This window comes from Euleptes europaea, chromosome 1 (genome assembly GCF_029931775.1).
Source record: "Euleptes europaea isolate rEulEur1 chromosome 1, rEulEur1.hap1, whole genome shotgun sequence".
NCBI lineage: Eukaryota > Metazoa > Chordata > Lepidosauria > Squamata > Sphaerodactylidae > Euleptes > Euleptes europaea.
This window is the reverse complement of record NC_079312.1, coordinates 23,424,199-23,439,482: the sequence shown is the minus strand read 5'-3', so window position 1 is coordinate 23,439,482 and position 15,284 is coordinate 23,424,199. Positions and strand designations below refer to the sequence as shown.

At 42.8% G+C, this 15,284-nt stretch overlaps 1 protein-coding gene across 1 annotated transcript; it reads right to left on the bottom strand.

Moving 5' to 3' along the window:
• Positions 1-1,887: 1,887 nt before the first annotated feature.
• LOC130473631 (zinc finger protein 160-like) lies at positions 1,888-8,813 on the bottom strand. Its single transcript, XM_056845197.1, has 3 exons — positions 8,779-8,813; positions 3,198-4,030; positions 1,888-3,023 (listed from the first exon to the last, which is right to left on the bottom strand). Exons 1-3 carry the CDS (start codon positions 8,811-8,813, stop codon positions 1,888-1,890), a joined length of 2,004 nt encoding a protein of 667 aa, XP_056701175.1.
• Between the last annotated feature and the right edge of the window lie 6,471 nt (positions 8,814-15,284).

Here is a 15,284-nt window from a genome sequence, read left to right as displayed (position 1 = left end):
AGACAGCTGGACTGGTGACAGAAGCTCTTCTTCTTGACTGTATAGTTAGCTGAGTTTGAAGCTGTTTAGGCTCTTTGATAAGTACTTTAGGATGCTTTTCTGTGTCTTTTTTAGTCTTTTCTTCCTTCTCTCCCATCAAAATGGCTTGAAGAAGTTGCACTTGTAATCCAAAAAATGAAAGGGGGGGTGAGATTTTGTTTTATTTAAAACATCAGTTCAAAAAAATCTTTCACCACTGGAACTTTCAGTAACAGCACAAATCAATCCTAGAGAGACACTGCCAGAGTTTTTCTTTTTCATTCAGAGTTCCACTGCCAACTCAAACGCCTTCAAGTCTGCACAAATGCCTTTCACAGTTATCTTGGCAGAGTAGAATTCCAAGTGCGCCACAGCTTGGCAAAAAGCCAAGTTTTTGTTGCGTACAGGCAGGGACCAGGCAGAGGTGCTTGGCCTCTGACTCCACTCCCAGCAATGGAGAGTACTGGGGGGAGCAGAGCCTGTCGTGGTTTACTCTTCCCGGTAGTGCGGGTGGACTGAGTGTGTAACCAAGGCAGCACTCTAAACAAGGAACAGGTCTACTCACCAGAACAAGCTCCTTTGCATAAAGGTCTAGGCTCAGTCCTCCCAGGTTCTGCAGGGATACCAGAAGGGCAGGAGCTGGTAGCTGGCCCCTAAGCGAGATAATACTGAGCGCAGAGATCTCAGCACGAGCAGCAGAGCTTGCAGTAATTAGCAAAGTTGTTCCCACACTGACTGACTGGCCAGCCTAAGATTTATGGCTGTCCCTCCTCACTCCCTTCCCGGGCCAGCTGTTCTGCATCACTCGCTGGTGTTGACTCCTGCAAGCAATTGCCTGCAATCTCACGCTGCGACGCCACTCCTGCAAGCTGAGCCGAACCTTTGATCTTCGACGGCTAACTGGGGTGGGCGGGTCTGGAGGTGATAACATTCTCTGTTCCTCTGCTCCTTCCCAATATGTACCACCTTCTTCTGCATCTGTCATCTTTGCTGGTTCAGATCTATGGTCCGGTCGCACCTGTAAGACTTCCACCGGTGCATCACCCTGCTCTGCCACTCCTTCCTCCTCTTCTTCCGAGGAGAGTTCTTCACCAAAGGGAGCCGGGTTAAGATGTCCGGGGAGGGGCCAATTCCAGGCCCCCAGGCCGCTTCAGTCCGGGGCGCGATACTTGCACTGCCCTTTCCACACTGCAAGCATTTATAAGGTTTCTCCCCAGTGTGGATACGCTGATGGACAGGAAGATAAGAAATTTGAGCAAAGCTCTTTCCACACTGCAAGCATTTATAGGGTTTCTCCCCAGAGTGGATACGCTGATGGATTATAAATATGGAATTATAAGCAAAACTCTTTCCACACTGCAAGCATTTATAAGGTTTCTCCCCAGTGTGGATAACCTGGTGGAATGTGAGCTGTGAATTTTGAGCAAAGTTCTTTCCACACTGCAAGCATTTATAAGGTTTCTCCCCTGTGTGGATACGTTGATGGATATTAAGGTTTGAACGCCGAGCAAAGCTCTTTCCACACTGCAAGCATTTCTAAGTTTTCTCCCCAGTGTGGATACGGTGATGGACAGTAAGGTCTGAACTCGAAGCAAAGCCCTTTCCACACTGCAAGCATTTATAAGGTTTCTCCCCACTGTGGATACGCTGGTGGCCAGGGAGGTCTCTCTTCCAAACAAAGCTGCTTCCACCCTGCAAGAATTTATAAAGTTTCTCCCCACTGTGGATACACTGGTGGCCAGGGAGGTCTCTCTTCCAAACAAAGCTGCTTCCACCCTGCAAGAATTTATAAAGTTTCTCCTGTGTGGATACGGTGATGGACAGTAAGTTGTGAACTCGAAGAAAATCAATATCCACACTGCAATAATTTTAAAGTTTCTCCCCAGTGTGGATACGCTGATGGACAGTAAGGTTTGAACTCAAAGCAAAGCTCTTTCCATACTGCAAGCATTTATAAGGTTTCTCCCCAGCGTGGATAAGCTGATGGACAGTAAGGTTTGAACTCGAAGCAAAGCCCTTTCCACACTGCAAGCCTTTATAAGGTTTCTTCCCAGTGTGTATACGGTGATGGACAGTAAGGTCCGAACTCGAAGCAAAGCCCTTTCCACACTGCAAGCATTTATAAGGTTTCTCCCCAGTATGGATACGCTGATGGACAATAAGATTTGAATTCGAAGCAAAGCCCTTTCCACACTGCAAACATTTATAAGGTTTCTCCCCAGAGTGGATATTCTGATGGAAAGTAAGGTGTGAACTCGAAGCAAAGCCCTTTCCGCACTGCAAGCATTTATAAGGTTTCTCCCCAGTATGGATACGCTGATGGAGAGTAAGGTGTGAACTCGAAGCAAAGCCCTTTGCACACTGCAAGCATTTATAAGGTTTCTCCCCAGTGTGGATACGTTGATGGACAATAAGACTTGAACTCGAAGCAAAGCCCTTTGCACACTGCAAGCATTTATAAGGTTTCTCCCCAGTGTGGATACGTTGATGGACAATAAGACTTGAACTTGAAGCAAAGCCCTTTCCACACTGCAAGCATTTATAAGGTTTCTCCCCAGTGTGGATACGCTGATGGATAGTAAGACATGAACTCTGAGCAAAGCTCTTTCCACAATGCAAGCATTTATAAGGTTCCTCCCCAGTGTGGATACGCTGATGGATAGTAAGCTGTGAACTGCGACCAAAGCTCTTGCCACACTGCAAGCATTTATAAGGTTTCTCCCCAGTGTGGACACGCTGATGGACAATAAGCTCTGAATTCGAGGCAAAGGCCTTTCCACACTCCAAGCATTTATAAGGTTTTTCCCCAGTGTGGAAACGTTGATGGATAGCAAGTTTCGAACTTGAAGCAAAGCCCTTTCCACACTGCAAGCATTTATAAGGTTTCTCCCCAGAGTGGATACGCTGATGGACAATAAGATCAGAACTTTGAGCAAAGCCCTTTCCACACTGCAAGCATTTATAAGGTTTCTCCCCAGTGTGGAAACGTTGATGGACAAAAAGACCTGAACTCGAAGCAAAGCCCTTTCCACACTGCAAGCATTTATAAGGTTTCTCCCCAGTGTGGATACGTTGATGGACAACAAGTCTTGAACTCGAAGCAAAGCCCTTTCCACACTGCAAGCATTTATAAGGTTTTTCCCCAGTGTGGAAACGCTGATGGACAATAAGATCAGAACTCTGAGCAAAGTCCTTTCCACACTGCAAGCATTTATAAGGTTTCTCCCCAGTGTGGATACGCTGATGGATAGTAAGACATGAACTCTGAGCAAAGCTCTTTCCACAATGCAAGCATTTATAAGGTTCCTCCCCAGTGTGGATACGCTGATGGATAGTAAGCTGTGAACTGCGACCAAAGCTCTTGCCACACTGCAAGCATTTATAAGGTTTCTCCCCAGTGTGGACACGCTGATGGACAATAAGCTCTGAATTCGAGGCAAAGGCCTTTCCACACTCCAAGCATTTATAAGGTTTTTCCCCAGAGTGGATACGCTGATGGATTATTAATATGGAATTATAAGCAAAACTCTTTCCACACTGCAAGCATTTATAAGGTTTCTCCCCAGTGTGGATACGCTGATGGATAGTAAGGTTTGAACGTTGAGAAAAGCTCTTTCCACACTGCAAGCATTTATAAGGTTTCTCCCCAGTGTGGATACGCTGATGGACAGTAAGTTTTGAACTCGAAGCAAAGCCCTTTCCACACTGCAAGCATTTATAAGGTTTCTCCCCAGTGTGGATACGCTGGTGGCCAGGGAGGTCTCTCTTCCAAACAAAGCTGCTTCCACCCTGCAAGCACTTATCTGGCTTCTTCCCTGTGTGGATTCTCCACTGTGGATTAAACACCTGGGATTCAGCACCCAGAGAAGCAGCGCATTCCTTCCCCCTCTTCCGTTTTGTTCCAGCGTTTCTTTTCTGCTGCTTTTCAGCAAATAGGACGTGTTGTGGTTCACCCTTGGGCTTTTTCGGGGGAACATCAGCCGCTGCAATAAAGAGAAACGCCTGGTAAGACCTTCAAGCAAAAGCGGAATCAAGTAAAGAAGGCCATTAACTGCTCTCCATAACGACAGAACTGGGATCACTTAAAGGAAAGTCAAATCCTGCCCTGTATGAATCAGCTGTTGATGCTTCCTTGAAGGGCAGTTCCAGCAGACACAAGGTAGTGTCGTGGGCTGAGACCATATAACCTGGATTATGTTAGGAAAGCATGTCCCCATTAGGTTTTATAAGGATTAAATGTATTGAGAAGATGTAATTACTTCATAAACTGGAATTGAATAAGCTCAAGCCAGATGGAAGTAACTCTTTAAAGGCAAGCCTGATTCTACTGTTATAGTCATACCATGGAATAAACTGGTATGAGTGTGACAGAATTAGTTCAAGGTCAACAAAACTTACTAAGCTACTTAGAGTCTTGATGTTGTAATTAGGTAAACTGCTGTCTCAGCTGAATATTAGCTTGCTAATTGATGTATGAGCCTGACTGACTATTTTACACAGGTTTGACTAACTATTTTCCGCTAATTGGAAACAGGCAAGCTTAAACACTGCTTGTAAATCCTATGGTTGACTGGATTAGCACCCATCCATCCTAGGACACTGAAAGGTATAAATAGAGCTCTCTCTCGGACTTCGGGTTAGAGAGTTGGCAGAGAGCAACTGAATGTTGCTTGGCTGTTAAACCCTCCAAAATATCCGCCAAGATATAAAACTAGAAAGGCAGGGGGTTGAAGGAAGACGGCTGGACGCTGTCTGACCTCACTCCCTACATATGTCTCGGGCGTGAGACTAAGAGAAGATCCTGATGGTCTGAACATGCTAACCTATGGACTTCCTCCATTGACCAAGAGATGTAAAATCCTTGGCAGCCTAATTCTTGCGTGGATTAGGGAAACTGATCCTTGCGTGGATCAGGACACATTTATTCTTGTCTTTTGATTCTGGAGAATTCTCACAGAGAAATATTATGCCACACAATCTGTCTCTCTGAAGACTGATTGTCTGGGAGATTTGTCTGTATAATGCTCCATCCTGTGATGGAGGCTCTTGTGTTCTAAGGATCATAAGAGAATGGACCTTGCCATATTTGAATATGGTGACATATTTGTTCTAACAAGACTTATGTCTTCTCATAAGATCTGTCATATATACAGACTTCCTAGTTCTGATAGACAAGATGTAAATGCAGCTTCTCTAAGAAGCCTATTACCAGAGCATATTTCAGGGGTTTCTCTACACAAGGTGAGAGCACTGAATATACTCTGCAGTCAGAGAGACTGTAGAATGGAGTTAACACTCTACACATAATGTTAAAGCTACACATAGCTTCAAATACTGATTAATCATAGTATGGTTAAACCATTAGAATAGCTATACAAAATGCTTATATCAAATGCATGCTTAGAGCATGGCTTACATATAGTCTTTTCTATTCTGAAGCTCATCTTCAGACCCATAGATCTTAAACATGTAAAGACTTTGTGGTTTCATAAACTTCAGTCACAAATAGACTGCTGAGAGAGCTACAGAATCAGCTCTAACATGAAACTGTGAAACCAGAGAGATCTCTTCTATTCCTACTAAAAGCATTGAAATAACAGAATGATGCTTAGAGAATACCTGAAGGAAATCTAACTATTCTAAATGAACTTATAGATCCTTACAGAAACTCTACAATGACATAACTAGGTTAAGTACTAGAATACATATTCAATGCACTAATCATTATTTTATAAGATTTCTGTAAACTGTATTATTTCCAGAATGAAATATATACTTGAGAAACTCTCATATAGAATCATAAAGATTGATTATATTGCTATTGATTCTTAAGATATATTTGTTCCTGTTGAACTAACCATTATAGTTTTTATTTCTGTAATTATTTACATATATTATATGTGAAATAAATAATATTTTTATTCAAATATTCTTTTCATATTTTTACTGGAACTATTAAATAAAAAGACTTGCTTTTTAAAAGTAGGTAACGTTGTTGCGTCCTGCTTACTCAATGATTGGCTGAATAAGATACCTTCACTTCTCAGTAAGTGAAACATTCTAAGAGCCTATCATTTGAACAGCACGACCCGCTTCAGTAGCCCAGTGGAACCTCCATGTTTAGAGGCAGTCGCTCTCTGAAGAGGGATGCTTTGGAGCTGCTCCTCTTTTTGTGAGACTTCCAGGGACTCTAGTTGACCTCCGTGTGAAACAAGACGCTGGACTAGGGGGACCTCTAGCAAATCTCTTTCTATATTCAATGATTGGCTGAATAAGATACCTTCACTTCTCAGTAAGTGAAACATTCTAAGAGCCTATCATTTGAACACCACGACCCGCTTCAGTTGGCGACCGCGGCAGGACAGGGCGTATTCAGACGTGAGTGCGAATCCTGAGATCCTGAGTTTTCTGAATATTCATAAAAACCATTGGAATTTAATCCTTGCAAGGTACCTTAGGCACAGCACAGGTGGTTTATGGCTCTATGAACATGCAAATAATATGGATATATGTATTTATCTTAGTTGGGGGTAAAAGGCCAACTAACTTCATATTGTAAAGGTTTAAAGGTAAAAAGTTAAGATTGCATGATACTTTGCCATTGTACAATGTACAAATGAGCCAGGACATATGTACTGAAGTACATGAACCAATGGATGTCTTCCTTATGTATTTACAAGGGAAATAAAGGTTATTAACAGGGTAACCTAAAAGAAACAGCCAATACTTTGGCTGAGCAATCAAGCAAGCAGCTCTATGAATGTACTATGTGTAACCTGTACTGAAATGTGTGTGTTAAATACTGACAAGGTTTCTATTCCCGTTTCAATATATCTGGAGTAAAGGTATCCTATTCTTATGAGAGTATAAGATATGACTACAGTAATGAAATAATGTATATTAACTTATTTGGTATAATCCCCAGAGCCTCAGAAGGTTGACAGAGACGTTGAGTACTCACTGTTTCTGAATCTCATTTGCTATTTTGAAATATTTGTCTACAGGATTCCTTCTGTTTGTAAAATTGCAGGTCAAATGCAAATAGATGCCTGGAGCAATGATCTTAATACTAGGGTGTTTATCACCCCCAAAGTTGTGGGAAGGTGGAACGAAAAAAGCAGAGACGAAATGTATAAGATTGAACTCCTATCTGTTGTTTCTAAGTGATATGCTGGGTAATTAGTATGCATTACAATATGAACCTCACTTTTATCTTCAATTAGTTTAAAAATTGGTGTCTAGGACAGAGTCAGCTTAAGATACAATTGGGTGAGAAATTATAAATCTTCCTAGAATTCTTTCCAATAAAGCAGATCAATATGGAACAAGTACCAACTGATTTACAATGTATGAAAAACATATGAAGAATGGAAGGATGGAAGACAGTTCAAATATAAAATGGTCATAAAAGCAAGTATGAAAACTATTGCTTTATACAAGCCACAGATTCTGAAGAATGTCATGAAAGATATGACACATGACATTAAGAAAAGACTGAAGTTCGTAAAATGAAATACATGGTCAGTGTTCCAAGGAATCAACAATGACTAGCACATTACCTTTGATACTTTTTGCAGGACAATGATTCTGCTCAAACCCAACCCCTTTCTGAATATATATTACTCTTCCTACACACTTGACACTGAGAGACACTGTCCTTCAGTGTTACTCCTCTGAAGATGCCTGCCACAGCTGCTGGCGAAACATCAGGAAAGAAAATACAAGACCACGGTCACACAGCCCGGATAACCTACAAGAACCAAGGAACTCTGACCGTGAAAGCCTCGACAATGTTTAGACACTTCTCCGGAAGTTCAACTCAGTGGTGGGAGGGATTAAGGGTACATTGGTGGAGGGAGGTGGGAACAAAATGGGTAAGATGATTGTAATAAGAATGTAATGATTGTATTTTGTATCTCTCTTTTTTTAATCTTTTAATAGATATATCATTCTTATTATGTAGTTCTCTATGTTGTTATACTTTTTTCTTTTGTATTTGTTGTTATTTGTATTGTTTTTTTCTTTTTGTTTAAAGATGTAATAAAAAATTATATAAAAAAGACTAGTGTATAGAACTTGCTTGTATTCTTGTATACTTTTAAGAATACAATACATGTGTATACACATATTATATTGAAGTTATACAATAAATGGGCTTACTTCTATAAGTCATTTAAGTTGTGTCCTGCTTATTAGGTGATTATCTGAATAAGGTAACATACCACTTCTAAGAAAGGGGTCAATTCTAAGAACATAATCATTGAAAGTCACTGACCTACTTCAGGGCTAGCCTGGGCCATTCAGGTCAGAGCTGAGGTCCTTCTTAGAAGGAATGGTTTCTGCTTTCAGCATGTATCAATCAAGGGAAATGAGTGCCTTACCCAGGGAGGCCACATTCTGATAATTCTCCGCCATGACTTCCTTGTGAAGCCTTCTTTGGTCTGGATCCAGCAGGCCCCACTCCTCCTCAGAGAAATCAACGGATACCTCCTGAAAGGTCACCAGACCCTGAAAAGAGAAAGAAGAAACTCCTTTGCCTTCACAGATAATCTAACAGCTCTTCCCCTTCATAGGGTCATTCCAAAAGGACAATATTTAGATGTTTGATTTCAGGGTTCAAACTTTCATCAGACGTTTTCATTTTCTATTCAGTGAGCAGCACAGATAGCAGCCGAGGGAAAGAGAAAGAGGGAGATTCTCCCTAGCCTAGGGAGGGTGCGGGGAGACACCCAAGGGCCCGATCCACAGTTCCACACTTACCCGATCTGGCTGCACAGAAGCCGCTTTTCCTCCATCATGATTCTCCATCATAGGTTTGATGGCATCACCTGGAAAGATAAGAAGGTCAACAGCAGGCGTTCTATACTTTCCAAGTACTTTGTGTTATACTTTCTTGGCGGGGGAACTCAATTCTCCTACTCTCTTGGCTCGTGATCACAACTGTCCCTGCATAATCATTTCGCACACCCTTTTTGTCTCCAACCTTTTGCCAGACCTTGTCTTCGTCCTGCTATCATATACTACTGTCTGTTTGCCTGATGGGTCAGAATTCACAGAATTTAGAATGAAGAACTCTGCAACACAAGAAACAGGAAGTGGTAAAGAAGGACAGAAAAGCAGCTACCAAATCCCAGAATCTCCTTGCGTGTGGCAAGACTATTAGCTCATACGGGAAAAGGCACTTCACCTTTGGTGAAGGACCAGCCATTAGCCACTTGACGATACTGAGACGACACGGCGGCACGTACCACCGGTGCGCTTTCTTTATTCTATCTGCATGCCTTCTTTGACGTTTCATCCCCAGTCTACAATCCTAGCCTAAATGCTTTATTTAGCCTCACGAGGAATCTATGCTGTTCAATTCAAAGATTCTTATCCAATCTAATACTGTTATCCTATCTTGTAATCCACTCCTTACTGATTGTGTTTCTTTTTATCATACGTATATTCTGCCTTGAGTCCCAGTTAGAAAGTCAGAGCAGAAAAGAAAATAGTGTTAGTATTATTAACAATTCATTTATTACTGTTTACTATTAGATTTTTATCCCGCTCTTTCCCCACCAAAACAAGGCTCACGGTGGCTTACATGTAAATAAAAACATCCGTATATAAACGTATGCACTAATTGCAATATAGAATTAAATAATATGAATAAAAACACAATACAATAACAGACCTGGCTGATGGTGGCCCCTTATATCATATTCCACCCTGTAAAAATTTTTTAAACTACCGTTTTTTTTACAACAAATCGGGGGTCGAAATAAACCATACAAAATGGACAATAAAGCCTGGATAAGAATGATGTGATAGGGTGAGTGATGTGGAGGCCAGCGAAATAAAGTCAGGGTGCGTTCAGGAAGCGGTCCCAACTAATGGCCCGCCCTGGTATAGAACAGTCGGCGTCCTCAACCATAAGCCTGGCGGAACATCTCTGTCCTGCAAGCCCCGTGAAACTGAGCCACGTCTCTCAGGGTTTGGATCTCCCTAGAAAGAGAGTCCCACCAGGTACAGGCAGCCGCCAAAAAGGCCCTGGCTTAGGACAATCAAAAGTTCTTTGGGCCAGGGTCCACTAGGAGATTATCTCCCGACAAGCATAACACCCTCTAAAGGGTGTATCGTGAGAGGTGGTTCCTCAAATATGGGGGGGGGGGTTTCAGGCTGGTTAGGGCTTTAAAGGTAAGCACCAGCACCTTGAATTTGATCCGGTATACAATCTGGAACCAATGCAGCGGATGGAACACCACTCGTATGTGTGCTTTCCACGGGGTCCCTGTAAGGACCCATTGAGCTGCATTTTACTGTTATTGAGAATAATAACAGAATATCATATTCACTAAGAATGAGGAGACCAGGGATGTCATACTGCCAAACATGGGTATTTACAGAATGATCCAAGATCATTATACCCAGTTCAATACAACATAGCTTTAAAACCACAGAGTTCCGGTAGAGACGCTGATCTAAGCCACGTTTCTTGGGATCTCCTGAGGTACCCAAAAATTGTTCAAATCTGGGGGGCAATCCTGCACCCCCTACCCGGATCCTAAGCAGTGGACTGGGAGGAGGAATACCCCTGCAGCCTTCAAGAGCGGTTTGACCCCCATTTTTTCTGAGAGTAACTTCGGAAGACTCTCGGGAATATTGGGTGTGGTCCAGCCGGCACCAAGGGGAAATACAACGCGGAAAACGTTTCCTTGGCATCAGGCTCAGATCTCCTCTATCTACTACCATCTAAGCAATTATACTGAAGCAAGTATACCTACTCTTCTAAAATCTGAGTAAGTTACAAGAACTCTTTCGTTTTACCTGGATTTGGAAGTTTTGAAGGATCGTTAAATACATCTATTAAATCCGCGCCTCCCCACCTGATGTGTAATTGACTCTTTGAAAACAAGAAAATATCAGATAAATCGTCCGGAACCCTATCAATCTGATCAGTGGGTAGACATAACAAACACGATTTTTTGAAAGACGCTACAACTACCAATCAGATACTCTGACGCAGAAAGGGGAGGGAGGAAGAGATATCCCCTCCCCCATCTCAGCGGTGATGTCTTTCCGACCTGAGTGTTTAACACCATCGCGAGAGTTCTGTTGGGTCGTGAGACCGGAAGTGTGGCTCCCTTGTGTAACTGGAAAATATTTCCCAAGTTCCTGGATAAGAAGAGGTAATGGAAGGTCCACGACCCTGTAACCTTTTGTGTATATCCTGTTTCCTGCAGTTTCCGTGCTACAGTGTCCTTAAGTCGGTGGTATTCTAATACTAAAGGACTACCCACATTACAAGAATCCTACCAAACCATTTACAAACTTCTTTTTTTTGTATATTTGTCTGGACTCAACCAACTAAGTTTTAATAGAATTTTTGAAAGCAGCAACCATGGAACGTGCGATCAAACAGATGGATCAACTACTTGCTATGATAAACACTCAATATCAATCTATCAACCAAAAATTGGACATCATATTAGACGAAATTAAAGATATAAAAAACCAAGCTACTACAATGAAGCCAGATGTGGAAACAGTGGATTTTCTAACTGAGAAGACGGCTGAAGAACAGAAAAATCCTATAAAGGAAGTGGAGAGCCAAGATAAGCAACCAGAGGTTCTATACCTTCAAGAAGAAATTGTAACAGATCATCTGGCTACAATGGATCTCAATATGAGAGACTTTGATTTTTGCCTTTACAATCTGCCTGGAGAACTCTTTAACACTTGCTTGGAGGACTTGAAGGATGAAAAGGCTGAAGTCACTGGCATCTCTCTTTATGACTTGGGGATGGAAGAAACCACAATGCAAATTGACCACGAGAACCCTATGTCTGAAGAGGGAATTTTACCAACAATCTCCAAGGTTGCTCTTCGGCGATTAGTGTCAAGGAGGAAAAGCGGAAGATGCTGGAAATTCCGGACAAAGGGACTGGTTAAAAGAGTTTAGATCTTCTGGAAGAATAAAGGAACTGGTTAAAAGGCTTGGTTTTGGTGAAAATGGTACAACTTATTACGCTAATATGTTAGAAAGATAACTTACAATAGGTGTTTGGGAGACATGGAGGATTTACAGAGAAATGTTTTTTTTAAGGAGGTGATTAATGTTACCTATTATTCTAATCCATTTATTATTATGATTTATTAATTCTTTTTTGTTAGTACCAATTACTTTAATGAATATATTCAATGCTTTTTTAAAAAAATTGTATGTGATTTAGTTTAGTGAATAAAATTAAAAATATTAGGCTTGGAATTGTTAATACTAAAGAGTACACAGGTTTATCAATGGAGGGAGGAAGATGTAGGGGAAGTCTCTTTTTTCATTTTTATTTTTTAAATTTATATTAGATATATTTCAATAACACTATTTTTTTGTAAGAATATTAGTAAATGTAGAAATGTATATGTTTATCTGTCATAGAAAAATAATAAAAATTGTTTTTTGTTTTTTTTTAAACATAGCTTTAAAATCACTGACTGCCACCTTCCACCACCATCCTTCTCTGGTTTATCAACTCTAGATGCACCTCGCCCTGTTGATAACAGCGTAGCAAAAAGCCCTTCACTTAAACGTATTGGGATTTACTAAGGGATAAGAACTCGTGAAAACCTTTGAGTTTCTATCTCTTTCTATTGGCCCAATGAACCATTTCCCCAATTTTTGACATTAACCATCCATCATTTGAGTTTGGAGGCATCTTTGTCCTCAAATCCCTTACTGTAGTTGTCCAATTATCCTGCGGTGATTTTAAATCGATTCTAGGTTACTCCTTCCTCAAGCAAAATTTCTAAACTGAAAGGATGGAGTGGAGTATCTTTCCTGCGCAAGAGCAGGGGGCATCAGAGAAGCCCCCCTACTCCCAAGGAGGCCATCCATTGGGCATGAATCCCTTTTGATCATACCTGGAAAGATTGCTCCGTGGTAACGCTCCTGCGCCATGCTCTCCTGCACCTGAAACACAAGTGGGGATCCATGAAAGGCGAGGCTGGCGAGAAAAGGAAGAGGAAAACAAAAAAAGGGGAAGGGCTTCCAAAAAGTTGGGGCAACCTGTGTCGATTTCGAGGGGATCTTGGATATTACAATATGCTCTCCCACACTACCTAGATCAGGGGCATCAAACATGCGGCCCTGGGGCCGGATCGAGCCCCTGGAGGGCTTTTCTCTGGCCTGCGGAGCCAAGGCAGCAAGTCCCCCTTTCCCCCCAATCCCGACTTTTTCTGGGCTTCCTGTGGCCAAATCCGGCCCCGCGCAACAGCCGGAAGCCTCCCTCCTCCCTTCCCTGCCATGCAGGGGGGCTGAATCCGGCCCCATGTGCCAGCCTGAAGCCCCTTTCCTCCCTTCCTGGCACGCACATGCTGGATATGGCCCTGAGTGTCCAGCCGGAAGCCTCCCCCCTCAAGCACAGCCAAGATCCTTCCCCCTCCCTCTTTGTCTTTCTATCCTTCTTTCATTCTTTTTTCTTTCTCTCTCTCTCCCTATTTCTGTCTCTTTATCACTCTTTTATTTCTCCCTCCTTTTCTGTCTCTCTCTTCTTTTTCTCTCCCTTTCTTTCTCTCCCTCTTTCTTACTTTTTCTGTCTCTCTCTCTCCCACCGTCCCTCCCTTTCCTTCCCTCCCTTTCCTTCTTTCCAGCCATCTTTCCCTCCCTCGCTCCCCCTTCCTTTTTTCTCTCCTCTCTCCCTCCCTTTTCTCTCTCCCTCTCATTTCCTCCCTCCCTTTCCTTTCTTCCTTCCTTCCTTCCCTCCCCCTTGCTTCTTTCTCTCCCTCCCTTCTTTCTCTCTCTCTGCCTTTCTTTATTCCTCTCCCTCCCTCTCCCCCTCTTCCTCCCTCCCTCCCTCGCCTCTATCTGTTTCACTCTTTCTGTTTCACTCTTTCTCCCTCTTTATTTCTCTTCACTCTCTCTTTCTCCCTGTCTTTCTGGACTGGGAGAGAGCTGCAGGCTCCCCAGACAAGACAGCCAGTCCTTCCCCTAGTGCAGATGTGGGCTGCTGAGCCCACTGCAGGTTCACCAGCCCCTTGGTTTAAAATTTTTAACAGAATTAATGGCAGGGACTAGAGATACAAACTTCATAGAAGACATATTGTCGAAGGCTTTCACAGTCAGAGTTCATTGGTTCTTGTAGGTTATCCGGGCTGTGTAACCGTGGTCTTGGTATTTTCTTTCCTGACGTTTCGCCAGCAGCTGTGGCAGGCATCTTCAGAGGAGTAACACTCCTCTGTTACTCCTCTGAAGATGCCTGCCACAGCTGCTGGCGAAACGTCAGGAAAGAAAATACCAAGACCACGGTTACACAGCCCGGATAACCTACAAGAACCAATTCATAGAAGACACTTTCAAAGTCAATTAATTATATTGTTTTTACTTAATTTTTTACTTAAAATACAAACATACTTTAAAAAATAACAATAAGACTGTTAAATAAAATAAAATACTGTAAGAATGTTATTGTTATAAACCTGTTTGTGTTTTAAGTAAAAAACAATACCATTAATTGACTTTGCCTGTGTCTTTTGTAAAGTTTGTATCTCCAGTATCTGGTATTACATATGGTATTAATTTATTTATGCGCACATGGCCCGGCCCAACCAAGTGACATCGATGTTATATCCGGCACACCTAACCAATGCGTTCAACACCCCTGACAGAGAGGATAACTTCTCACCTGCTGGTCCTTATTCTTGTCCTCTGCCTGGCTCAGGAGGAAGCCTTCTGCCAGGGCCATTGCCTGAGAACTGGTCTCTGGCCCACATTCCCTGACCCATCTCTCCATCTCTGGGGGCAGGACGGCCAGGAACTGCTCCAGGATCACCAGGTCCAGCATCTCCTTCTTGCTGTGCCTTTCCGGCTCCAGCCACTGACTGCACAGACGGTGGAGTCGGCTGCAGACCTCTCGGGGCCCCTCGGCCTCCTGATATTGAAACTGCCTGAACTGCTGACACTGCACATCTGGAGGGAGGACGTCGTTGTCTCCTAGGCTCTTCTGCATGGTTCCTTTGCACTGTTTCCTTCTTCTCCCAGCCTCGGTGGCATCAGGCCCTTTTCTTGATTCAGGAAAAGCTGAGTCTGGTTCTCTCCTCATCCTCCCTCCCGTTCCAATGAGCCTCCACCTGGACTAGCACGTCACCTTCCTCCACTGACAGATTCTTCTGTAAAGACAAGAGTCGGATCTGTGACCTCCTGAGAAGCCAAGACTTATTTTTGTGTTGAGCTCAGTGTGAGCTGTGGCTCAGTGGTAGAGCATCTGCTTGGCATGCAGAAGGTCTCAGGT